Source organism: Amphibalanus amphitrite, unplaced genomic scaffold (assembly GCF_019059575.1).
Source record: "Amphibalanus amphitrite isolate SeventyFive unplaced genomic scaffold, NRLGWU_Aamphi_draft 000826F_arrow, whole genome shotgun sequence".
Taxonomy (NCBI): domain Eukaryota; kingdom Metazoa; phylum Arthropoda; class Thecostraca; order Balanomorpha; family Balanidae; genus Amphibalanus; species Amphibalanus amphitrite.
Genome location: NW_024882320.1, coordinates 268,602 through 281,107, shown reverse-complemented (window position 1 = coordinate 281,107; position 12,506 = coordinate 268,602). Strand labels below are relative to the sequence as shown.

At 50.4% G+C, this 12,506-nt stretch overlaps 1 protein-coding gene across 3 annotated transcripts in view; it reads left to right on the top strand.

Moving 5' to 3' along the window:
• The window catches only part of LOC122366717 (proline-rich protein 12-like), a 32,253-nt gene extending 21,387 nt beyond the window's left edge, over positions 1-10,866 (top strand). For 2 of the 3 annotated variants that reach the window (XM_043339248.1, XM_043339250.1), the window contains 2 exons: positions 4,634-4,705; positions 8,883-10,866. In XM_043339248.1, the coding sequence (XP_043195183.1) occupies positions 4,634-4,705; positions 8,883-10,148 (1,338 nt within the window). In that variant the 3' untranslated portion in view covers positions 10,149-10,866. Of the gene's footprint in view, positions 1-4,633; positions 4,706-6,375; positions 6,434-6,564; positions 6,687-7,225; positions 7,933-8,882 lie in introns of those variants that run through there. The other variant, XM_043339251.1, reaches the window with a different exon arrangement.
• The last annotated feature ends 1,640 nt before the right edge of the window (positions 10,867-12,506 follow it).

The window sequence follows — 12,506 nt, the reverse complement described above, 5'->3', positions numbered from 1 at the left end:
CCTCTTTTGGATGTAATTCTAAACACTTAAAAGGCACCGTATTAATAGCAAAAATGACACACTGAACTGGAATATGGCGCCCGTGACCCCTCATGCATTAGGTCATCTCGGGTCACGAATGGTATCTAACAGTTTTTCGCGAATAACTTTTGATAGAGGTATGCTAGAGCAATAAAAACACCTTAGGTGTGCTCAGCTCGACGATGCGGATCGTCGAGATAGGCAATATTACCTTTTCCGGTCAGGTCATGACATTGATCAGAGGTCAAATTTTCCAGATGACCTTTCACGTTATAGTTCATTTAATGTGTCTTGGCGAGGGAAACACGATGCAGGTAAAAGTTAGCTCGTACACTGTTTTTTTTTCTTCTTCAAGTTCTTGCATAAAAACGTTCTGAGAAATCGTCCATTTTGGCGGTTTTGCCCCCTGCAGGCAAAATCGTTGATCATAGATCAAATCTTAGCTAATTATTCAGAAAGAGGGTTAACCCTATTAGTGGCAGGCTCCTGGCTACCCCATATTAGTGGCAGGGGGGGGGGGCTGTTTACGACCCCCCTTGATATCTCGAGATCTAACGGGCCGATTTTCAAAATTCAAACGGCATTCGATGTGGCTCAACGAGATCTACATTTCTTAAAAAAAAAAATGTCAATAGGGGGGTAGAGGGGGGTAAAAACGGGCAAATTGCAGATACATTTTAGACTGTTTATCACGGCCAGGTTTCTGAACCAATCTTAACGCAACTTTTGCCGATCGATAGAGAACGAACCAGGAATTCACATGGATCCTAAAAATATGAATTTTCAAAAATCATAGGCGGATACAGATCATTGAGATTGGGGGTACACAAAAAGTATAGTAAATAAGGTTTTTGTTGGTACTGTTTCTAAAAAGGGTGGCAATGGTCTTGTTATGTTACAATTTTCTTATGAGAGAACGACTAAAATTGTATTGGTCATGCATAGGCGGTGTCAGGGCACCTATGTTGGGAGGTAAAAAATAACCCCCCTTTTTGGACGCCTGGATCCGCCTATTATAGCAAAAACGTGTCAAAAGAGGATGCACAATAACTTTGCATATGTTATCACATGATACCTTTCATTCACTGTTCGTAAAACTGGTGCAGCATCGTGATCTTCGCCCAAATGACTCGCTTCAGGAATAGGACCCCCAATTCCCAGTGCTCTGGAGCCGCCCCTGGTAAAGTTATGAACTTGAAATTTTCAGGGAATGTGCCCAATGTAGTTTTAGGAAAAGTCAGAAAATTTCAGCATCGTAGCTTCAGCGGTTTCGGAGATATTCCCGAAAAACCTGAGGGGTGGATAAAAACAACCCCCCCTGCCACTAATAGGGTTAAAAGGGCTATCAAATGCGTTTTTCCGGAGCGCGGTAGCTCTATTGGTTTTCGAGTTATGCGCCGGTTTCTGGAAAATTGTTGACATTCGACCTGGAAATCGGCGAAAGTTGGCCTTCGATGACCTCTGGTTACCTGACTTTTGACCTGACCAAAACGTGACTAACTTCGTCATTATTTTTGACGCTCATTCGAACGCCGCCTTCCTCGTATCGCTACGTCGCCCAATAGCCGAGTTGGAGGGGGATGTTCAACACCCCCCCCCCCCCCCGCAGACGTGGAAATCCAGGAGCCCTAGCGTGGCGCGGGTTAGGTTAAATCTCGCCGGTATGGGTGTTTTGCCAGCCGCTAACGAATAGGGTGGAACTCCCCCCCCCCCCCATAAACGGTCCCTGATGGAGCTAGAGCTTCGCGGAAAAAAATGAGCGTGTTTGCTCGTGATTAGAGGAAGACGATGCTACTGAATTTTAAGGTCCTATGCCATTGGTTGACCTCCCAGGTCAATGGCCCAAAAGTCGAGAAAACGGGACCTGTCAGATCTTCGTAAAGTGAGGCTGTTATGGGGGGGGGGGGGGGCGGTGTTCGGGGTGCTGATCACAAATTTCATGAATTTGATCACAGCTAAGGTCTTCATGCTAGTTTTAGGCCAGGTCGGGTCAGGTCAGGTGATGTCAACCAGTAGGGGGTCCTGCCGGCTATTCATAGTAGGTGTCAACCACCACTGGCAGCTTTGTTGCATGTTACGAAGGCACCGAAACTACTTCGTAAATGTTCAAATGGTTTCTAAATTCGAAATCAGCTCCAAAAACTGGCATAGAAACGTAAAACTAGAAAAGGGACCCAAGGTCATCAAAGGTCAATGACCTGACCTGACCTTCACGTAACCTTGACACCATAATGCATGGGACCAACATCATTCTACATGTTTGAACGTTAAAAAAACACAAAAGGCTGCAACTGCGCGGATAAAGTGAGCCGACATACGCCGAATCGCGATTCCGGCCAAACCTAGTCTCAAGAAATAGGTCACATCACAGGTCAAAGGTTATTTGGGTCAGGTTCATGAAATTCTCAAAGTATGTGTAAAACTCATTAACTCAAGGCTACTGAAAGTTAAGTCGCGATCGGCCGCTTTTTGCGCGAGTCATTCGCGAAAAACCGAGCGCGAAGGTTACGTGGACTTCACTGGACAGTAGTAATGGGCTTGTGTGATGGCAAAGTTCAGTCTGGCGGCTGAATCTGTGCGCCGTTTGGCAGCGGCCCTGCTGCCCACTGCACAATGCCCATTGCCCGGCGACAATTAGTGCGTACTTACGTATGTTTGTTTTCCCCTCAGTTTAACACCATCTCATCGGTCGCTCGGAGTCCCGTGCTCGAGGTCACCGACCCGGAGCCCCAGCGGTGGCTCGCTCGGCGCCTGCCACGCTCGGCGCCCCCGCTGCACCTCCTTATAGGAGACTCGGTGGCGCGGGATGCCGGCCTAAGATCCAGGCTGAACCGGCACCAGTTTCTGAGCCTGGCGAGAGGTGGCGCAACATGGTCCTCTACAGCCGATGAGCTCCCCGCCATCCTGGACCGCTGGACCTCGGAGGCGGAGAGACAGGGGAGGCGGTTGGGCGAGGTCGTCGTTTGGCTCACGGGTGACGATGTCTATAGCGGGTCAGCCATGCTCGCCGGCTTCGACGAGACCCTGGAAGAGACGGGCCGGCTCGCCAAGGCTGTCTGTCGGCACCTGCAGAGCCTGGCCCGGGTGACGGTGCTCGGCCCGCTGCCGCGACTGTCTGAAGAAACGTCCGGGAACGGCTGGGAGACGACGGCCGCCTACCACCAGGAGCGGCGCCTCAAGCACTCCCTGCCGCCGGGCGTGCACCTGGTCCTGCTGGGCCGGCAGCTGATGCGCCGCTCGGCAAGACGCTACCGCTTCGCCCCCGAGTGCGCCTCCTACTTCCGGAGTGACGGCGTGCACCTGTCGGCCGAGGGGTACGGCCGGGTGGCCGACGCCCTAGAGCTGCCCATCTGGCTGGCCATGACGGCGGCCTGCGAGGACCTGTGAGAACTGCCAGTGAACTGCAGAAGTGGACTTATGTTCAGCCCCATTTTGGTTGGGATGAGTTCTAATAACTTGGCAAAGTGAATTATTATTTATCGTGTTTTTGCCTGCTTGTACCGGCTCGACCGCCCGTGTTTCTCCTCGGCCAACACGCGGCCGCTGTGTGGCGACACGGCGTCTCTCGCTGGAGCGGGCTGTGCGGCGCGGACTCGTGCAGTAATTGGTCTGCAGCTGACCACGTGATCGCGAACCCAGGTCGGCCTGGGTCGCGCCGGCGGGGACCAGTCGGGCAATGGCTGCAGTTGTCGCGGCTGGGTGTGTCGGCCTCGAATGTATATGCGTTTGTTGGGGACGTCGGCAGTCTCGTCTGACGACATTCTGTCGGCTTACTCTGCGACGCATATACATTGGGGGGTCAAAATATGGCGTTACATCTGCCCTGCAAGCTTTCACAAACTTTTTTTTTTACCCAACCACCGATTACACAGTGCCGTAGATTTGTTAGCCGTGACCGTCTGAATGGCCGATCGGCGAGCACATTGTGGAGGCTGCTGTTTGACTTTCTATTTGAGCGTGCCTTGCACGGACGCTTTTCAATACGGCAACCCGCCTATTCAGGGAGGATAGGTGCCGAGTTGGTACTGGGCCGAGTCTGAGCCATTGCTGTTGTTGAGTTTTTGATGACCCAAAATACATACGGTCAATGTATTTAAACTTTCTTTGAGGCTGAGATTGCAGCACGCATATTTGATAAATATGTTATCAACGGATGATCTTATTCTAAGCAGATGCGAAGTAAAGGAACTCAAAGTAAACGTAAAATCTGATGCCACGCATCCGCATCCCATTTTCCCCTACTGGCTCAATCATATAAACGCCGTGGAATGGATATGGCAGCACTGGCTGAAGTTCAGCTGCAGAAAACGGCTATCAAATGCAAAATGGTTTTCACGCATTTCAGTCCATGGTATGTTGACAGTCCAAAGAATCATTTTGTCGACTCTGATAACCATTTGTCGGCACTGGTGTCACTGTCAATATTACCAAATGCCGTGAATAGAATAGTAAGGCATTTTATAAGATTGGGCCACTGTGCGTCATTGTTTGACACCTTGTATCGACATGCAACGCCAAGTAACAATACGTAACACCATGTAGTGTAGCACTTAGTTATAGCTGTGAACACCATTGTAACATAATGTGACCCTTTGTGACTCGCGGCTACCAGGTGGAGATGGAGGACACGGAGCCGGAGAAGCCGTCAGCCGGAAAGAACAACGACGAGCCAGCTGTACCCGGGGTGAGTGTTCAGGGGCGCCACAGGTCTGCCTGGGGAGAGGGACGGACGATTGAGGGAGACGGACAGACGGCTTGGGTAGAGAACAGACGACTGGGATAGATGGACAGACAACTGGGGGAGAGGACAGACAACTGGAAGAGGACAGACAACTGGGGGAGGGGACAGACAACTGGGAGAGGAGGGCGGAAGACTGGGGAGGCGAGACGTGATGAACAGCGGGCTTAGGAGACGGAGGAGCCGACACCGGTCAGGGGCAGAGTGGTCGACATTGGGGACCGGACGATAGCTGTGACGATACATGTTAGAAGTACCGAACGGGAAGAGGCGACGGTAAAAGGTTATTCGGGGTATGCATTTATATGAAGCAATGACAGCTGGCGACATGGAATAAAGACGTTGCATGAACAGATGGGAATAGACATAAGTGTGGGTGCCTGTCCTGATACCACGAGTTCTCAAATCAACCACACTAGGGTTTGGGGGTGAATTCAACAGACTGTCGGTCGCAACTCACGCTGGAGACGAACATCAGACACATTATAAGACTGACGCGGTCGTGGCGGGACTGGCGGGATGTTGACTCAGGTGACTGTTCAGGACAGATGGGACTGTGGCGATTGACGGTGGTAGGGCGGATGCGGGAGGAGGGAGGGAGAGGGTGCGAGTGATGTGTGCTGTCCAAAATGAGTGAGTGTGCTGTGGTTAAGAAGAAGCCAAGTGGTGCCAGTGCTCAGTGATCAGTGAAACGGCAAGATCAACAGTTCGTGGTGCAGTGTGATGGTGCCGACGGAGAAGACAGTCCCCAGTCACTGTGCCCGTGTTATTTACTGTCAGTGAAAGGGGTATCCCTAGGGGACCCAGCCGGCTGGTCTGGAGCCATGCTCGCTGGCGATAGGAAGTGAGGTGCTGGTGTAGACGGTCTTTCATTTTTAAACCAGTTTTGTGCACAATAACTGATCAGTGCTGATCGGACAGAAAATGTGAATTTAACTGTACCACTTTTTATGTGTATCCATTGTTCATTATAACTCTTGTGTTACATATCGATATTCGTTGAGCTGTTGTAACGCTGATTGTGGTATCCTTCACTGTCCACAAAATGTGTTATGACCTGTTTGGATGTACTGGAGTGTCAATAAACGGAACACAATGCCTGCAGCCCTGCACATCCACTAAGAACTATTGAATAAAGCGAGTAACCCTACGCATTGGATAACTCATAAGTGAACTACGAACAAAGTGTGGAAGTGCATAAGTGAACAAGTGCAGTGTTAAATTGGTGAAGTGCTTGGTGCATCGCTTTGCTTTGATGTGCGAATGTTTATTTTTATGATATTATGATCCGTGCAATCTGTATGAAGATATATTCATGTGAAGTGATAGTGTCGGTCATGTTAGCACTAAAACTGGTAAAATGTGTTCAGTGTGATCATGTTTGAAGTCCTTGATATGTGACTTTGTTTTGTGCATGCATATCTTTGAAGATTAGAGCATCAGTGGTGAAATCACAAAAAGGCTTAATAATATGCTGGGTTTCAAATTTTGCTCAGTGAAACGTCTCACTGCTCAAGCGAATCGTCATAAGTAATAAGTAGTACCGAATGTGTGTGCGGCACTCGCCTAGCGATGCGGCATCTCTGTAGTCATGCGTCCACTCTCAAACACTGCAGGAAGAAGACGTCACTGTCAGCAAGTGGGAGAAGATGGATCCGTCAGAAGAGCGACTAGGTAAGCACTTTTGGCTCTACATCTAAAAAACATTTTCGATCTTTTGATTTTTCTTCACGTCTGGTATTTTCTATTCATGCCTGATGGTTTTGCGATGCGTTTGTGACCGTCCGTCCGCCCTTGCGCTGCAGACAAGCTGGACGGTGTGATCGCCGCGCGGAAGCGGAAGGACGCCCACCCGCAGACCATGGAGGACTACCTGTCCCTGCCGGACGACTACGAAAGTCGCACCGGCACCACCGGCAAAAAACGGGTACGGAGAGGCGCCGGATGCATTGGTCAGAGAGGCACCCAATTATCCGACTTATCCAATCTGAAGCGACTAAGCTCTCAGCCAGCGTTTTACGACTTCGTAGATTACTGATGAATGATCAGTACTCATTACTCATTTGCCATCTTCTTTCAGAACTTTTAAGTTGTCTTAGAATTTCTGGTGGTGGAACGATCGAAGCAAACTATTCGTACTAGACTTCGTCTTCTTGGGTTCTTTCATGTATCTTTTTTACATTAGTCATCAAGCCGGGCTAGTGATCGCACCTGAAATTCCCAATATCACGTAAAGTTCAAGCCTCGTATTCTTGAAGTTGATAAGAGTTTAGTTATATGCCAGATCTTGTCTACGACTGAAGTCGTCTTATTAGTTCCTTATTTATTTTTATCAAGCTTTTTGATGTTTTCTTTTCTTTTCTTTTCTTTTTTTTGCAACTTTTCAGTTGAAAATTGCCGGCGTGACCGTCGCGTCTCAATTTGTCCGCTGGACGCTGTCTGACCCGCCGAGCCGGTATGTTTCAGGTGCGCTGGGCCGACGTCGAAGAAAAGAACCAACAGCGCAAGATGCGCGACATGGGTTTCGTGGTCGGTCAGACCGACTGGAACCGCATGACCGACCCGACCTTTGGCGAGTCGGCCCTCACTAAAACCAAGTACATCTGAGGCGGCTCGCGGCGCGACCGTCTGCTGTTTTACGCCACTTTGAGCCCGAGCGATCCTCTTAGCCCGAGCGAGTCGTTCAGGGCTGAGTGATATGGCTTCACAAACCGTTTGGACGCGTTTTTCTGGACATTTTTGCGCGGCGTTGTGGCTCTGCGACGGAGCCTGACGACGTTTGTGGTATTAGTGGGGTCGGTTAATTCGGCTTATGGAGGGACGTCTAGTTAGAGCGAGACGGAATCACATTTTACCATCGCAACGTTCCGAATGGGCGACGCCCAAACAAACTCAGTGTCATTGACTCGATGTCGTGAGTGGTTGGTCGACAGGGCAGCCGACCGATTACGCCCGACTGTGGCTTCGTAGGTGTGTTTGGCAAGTGGTTGTATGTCTGTTTGGAGGTCAACTGGAGCCTGAGTTTGGTCCATTTTACGCCGCGTGTATCGAGGGCCCATCAGTGGGGTCTCCCGATCTACTCTATGTGCATTGTGCATTGCGGATGGCCAAAAGAAAGCTTGGTTTGAGAGGTTTAGCCTGCGTTATCGATAATACATTCAGTGGACCCAAAACTACAGTCTTCAAAACTGCTGCAAAGCTGCCGATGCCCTGGGGCGGTGTAAGCATGATCATACTGGCTGAGAGAACGATGCCTTGTACTGCTGTGGCTGACTGTTGCCGCTTACCAGGTGAGTTTAACTTCGAATTTTCGCTGTCGCGGCAATGTTGTGGAAATGATGGGAAACTATTTACTAGTTACGTATACGGCACACCTTTCGATGTGCTTACTGCGATTATTGCATCATACTAGTGAATTCCGCAACCGTTTTCGCTGACCGCTTTATCCAGCATGCCAGCTAATTAGCCAAATGACCGACGAAGTTTTGAAGGACGGGCAAATTACCAACTCTCGGCTGTAAATGGCCAGCTGACATTTATATTTACCAATCGGACTCAATGAAATAAGAAACTTATAAGCTGCAACGTTTATAAAGAAAATACGTCTTAAAATAAGTACCCGATTGATCGCAATCAATCAGTCATATTTGTGACGCTTGAAAAAAGGCAGTGGCGGATCCAGGGGGGGGGGGGGCAAAATGGGCATTTGCCCCCCCCCCCAAACGGCATGATTTTAACATTACGCCTATGGACGATGCATGGAAAGAATCGATAAATTTTTATGGTTTGCCCCCCCCCCCCCAAACCTCTGAGCTGGATCCGCCTCTGAAAAAGGAATGAAAGCTAACAAAGAAGTTGGGATGAAGGGTGATGTTTGAAGCTAGACCGCGAACGCAGCCGCCCATAGCGACATTTATCTGACATACATATCAGTCAATAAAGTCGATAACAACCGGTGACTAAAACTGGCACCGCCAACTATTTTTTATCGGAGTTTTTTTGTATTGTTATGCCATCTGTTCGGTACGAATGTTCTGTCTGTAGTCTGTACCTGTGGTATCCGTGCCACCCATCCACGTTTCGCACCGCGGTGATCCGTTGCTGATACCGCTCTGTGTTTCAGGCCACGACTGAAGGCGTCTGTCCAGCGCCGGGGCCGTTCCACATGAGCAATTGGCCGCCTGGTCCGCCGCAGGGCACTGATGAGACGTCGAACGCCGCTCCGGACTCGGTTGCGGCTCCAGCGGCTGATGGAGCGACCGTTTGGCCCTCCGACTGGGGGCAGAGGCCGCCGCTGCCGCCTGGTCCACCACCGAACACAGATACCGACACCCAGCAGCAGCAGCAGCAGCAGCAACAGCAGCAGGACTGGTCGGTGCCAGCTGCGGCCCTCGGCGCGGCGCCGAGCCCCGGCCTGCGTCCGTCCACTCCGTCCAACCACCGGCCGCCCTTCTCCCCTAGACAACATTCGGCCTCGCCGCACCGGCTGATCGGACCCTCTCTGCCCGGCGGTGTGACGGCTCCTCCATGGCAGCCAGCTCCGTCCCACTCTCCTCGACAGCCGTCTCCCTCTCCCCGACAGACTGCGTTTTCGCCCCATCAGCCGCCTCCCCTCCAGTCGGTATCTCCACACCAATCTGTCCAACCTCCCCTACAGTCTTTCCCGCCTCCACAGCATCCGCCGCCGTCTTCCCGACAGTCTACTCCGTCTTCCCACCAGTCTGACCCAGCTTCTCACCAGTCTGACCCATCTTCCTACCAGTCTGACCTATCTTGCCACCAGCCGCTTCAGTCTCCCCGCAATCAGTCCTCATCTCCCTTCAGATCGTTTCCACCACCCCGTCATGCACCTCCAACTACCCACCAGTCTGCCCAGTCTCCCCGCCATACGTCTCCATATCCACGCCAACCTGTCCCACCACCTCGCCACCAGACACCGCCTCCCAGCAATGGTTCTCAGTCTCCCCATCAACCTGTCCCATCTCCCCATCATCGCCTGCCCCAGACACCGTCTCCCAGCCATTCTTCTCCGTCTCCTCGCCATCAGACACCGTCTCCCCACCAGTCTTTCTCATCTCCCCGCCATCAGACACCGTCTTCCCGCCATCAGGCACCGTCTCCCCGCCATCAGACACCGTCTCCCCGCCATCCGTCCCAGTCTTCCCACCAACTGTCCCAGTCTCCCCGCCATCCGTCGCCATGGCAGGCGGGCGCGGCGCCGTGGAATCGACCACCGACCCCCACAAACATCCAGCCGACCTCCTCCGCGGTGGCGGGCGGGTGGCGGCCGGCGGCGCCCCAGTCGGCCCCGCAGAGTCGCTGGTCTGCACCAGTGCCGCGACTGGTGTGGCGCCAGAGGCCCCCACAGCCACGGCCAGCGCGCTGGTAGTGTCGTATCAAAGACAGAATCATCGCATCAGAGACAGAATTCATCAAAGACAACGGTGGAATGAGTGACATACGTGTCCATGCAGTGGTTCGGTTTGGTTGAAGAGTTCTGGAGATTGTACAAAACGCGATTGAGGTGTACTGGCAATATGTGCTACTCCCGCGATGTACGTTCTTCGCGTGACGAGTTCCAAGGAACCCAGAGGTGCTCTGTGGCAAACGAGGTCAATTATGGCGGGTTTTATGCAATACTGCTGTGTCTTGGAGGGACGATGTTTCGGTGTATGTAGTTACAATTGACGATATGCCTTTTAGTAGCTTAGTTTAGTCAGCTGTTTGATATGTGTTGAAGTGCATTAATATTATTATGTGCTGTGATTACCTAATCGTTTTTGCTACTGTTCTCGTCAAGTTTTACTTGTCTTTGCAAAGAATCTAGTCGATGCTAGAATGAAGTCTTTCGATTTGCTTGCTCACGCGTATCACGCATAATGTACATTCATCTGTGATGTTATTTTAGTCAGTGAATTGGTTATTTCGAAGCCTTTTAGGGTCAATGATGCATCTTTCTGTATCACCTTGGTAGAAAGACGTCGCTCTCAGTCAGAGCCTATTGATTGGTGATATTTTAGAGCTTTCTTGTGTTCATGCTTGGTCTTCTGGAAATGTTTTCGAATGAGGTACATTTGAACCGTCGAAATACAGCTACGAAAAGTGCAGTTCTATATCGACTCGTTGATCCTGATGCCGAGATAAAGCAAGTCAATATCTCGTCTATACATTATATTAGGTGCGACAGGTATAACCAGCTCCTCGATTGCTGCATATTGCAAAATATTGACCGGCGACGTATGCGTTATCCTTTTTATAGTGCTGACTCTGAGGACTCGTGGAACGATGTCTTAAACGGTATCAGGCATGCGAAGCTTGACTTTCCTTTTCGCTTATTCGTCTCGCATTTTCACAGCTGCCGGAAAAGGCAGGGGGGGGGGGATTTCCGCGTGCTATGTAACGACGTCCGGAGAGTTGAAGGAGCTCACCATTGTTCAGGTGCCACGGCGCCTTGCTGCTGTCCAACCCCGGTAAGGTATATAGGGCCTTGCCTGGTAATTCAAAACTTGAGAACAGTAGCGGCGGAACACCTTCAATTAAGGGGGGGGGGGGGGGCACTGCCGACTTTTGGGCCCATTCTTTCCATACAACGCCCATAGGGCTAGTGTTAAAATGCCAAAATCAAAGGGGGGGCACGGTGCCCCGGTGCCCTCCCCGTTCCGCCGCCTCTGCTTGAGAAGTCTGCCGCTTGCAGGGTTGTGCTTGACTCATGAGTCGAGTCAGAAATTTGACTCAACTCTGACTCAAATGAGTCAGATTTGAGTCGAGTCGGATAAAATGTTGAGCTGTTGAGTTGAGTCAGAGTTGAGTCGGACAAAAATATTAAGGTGTTGAGTCGAGTCAGAGTTGAGTCAGTAAATAACTTTTGACATTGAGTTGAGTCAAAAACATTAAGGAACATGAGTCAGCTGACTCAACTTTCTAAAAACTATATATATATATTCATTCTCCCCCCGCTCAACTTAGGCCTGGCCGTGCTGCCGGATTTTTTTCACCCTCCCCCCCCCGCTCAACAACTTTTTTATCTGAGTCAATTTTGAGTCAACACACTTGACTCAACAAAAAAAAAAATTGAGTCAAGTTTGAGTCAACTCATATTTTCATTAAGCCGCTTGAGTCATGAGTCGAGTCAAGGGAAAAAATCAGCTCCTTGTTTGAGTCAGAGTTGAGTCAGTGCTTTCTGAAGTTGAATGATGAGTCGAGTCGGCAAATTTTTCTGAGTCGAGCACAACCCTGGCCGCTTGGCGGGCTTGGCGTGCAGGATGCACGCCAAGTGGCAAATGGCATTAGTCCGGAACGATAATTGAGGTACCGAGGCTTCCGCGTCGCCTACTGATTTCCCCGAAAGACAGTATAGGTGGCAGGCAAATTCAGCAAAATATGCAAAAATAACTACGAGTACGGACTGACGATAGTGGAGCCCTACCCACTCCTAACCGAATGTGCGTATATTTGGCGTCAAATTCGTATTCGCGTGGAAAAAATGATAAAAACTATCAGCGGACCCCTAGGAATCTCTTGCAAATTGGTCCACTGATACAATAAAATCTTCTGATTACGATGTTGATTATAAATAAGCGCGGCACGACCTACGAACGGAGTCATAAGAGGTCAAAGGTCACGCACCGTTGCCCATTATCAAAAATACATTGTATGCGGACCCCTAGGAATTTTTTGAAACTCATTTCTACTATATATTTTCATCTTCTGATCACAATGGTGTTAATATCTAGGCGCGGCACGCCCT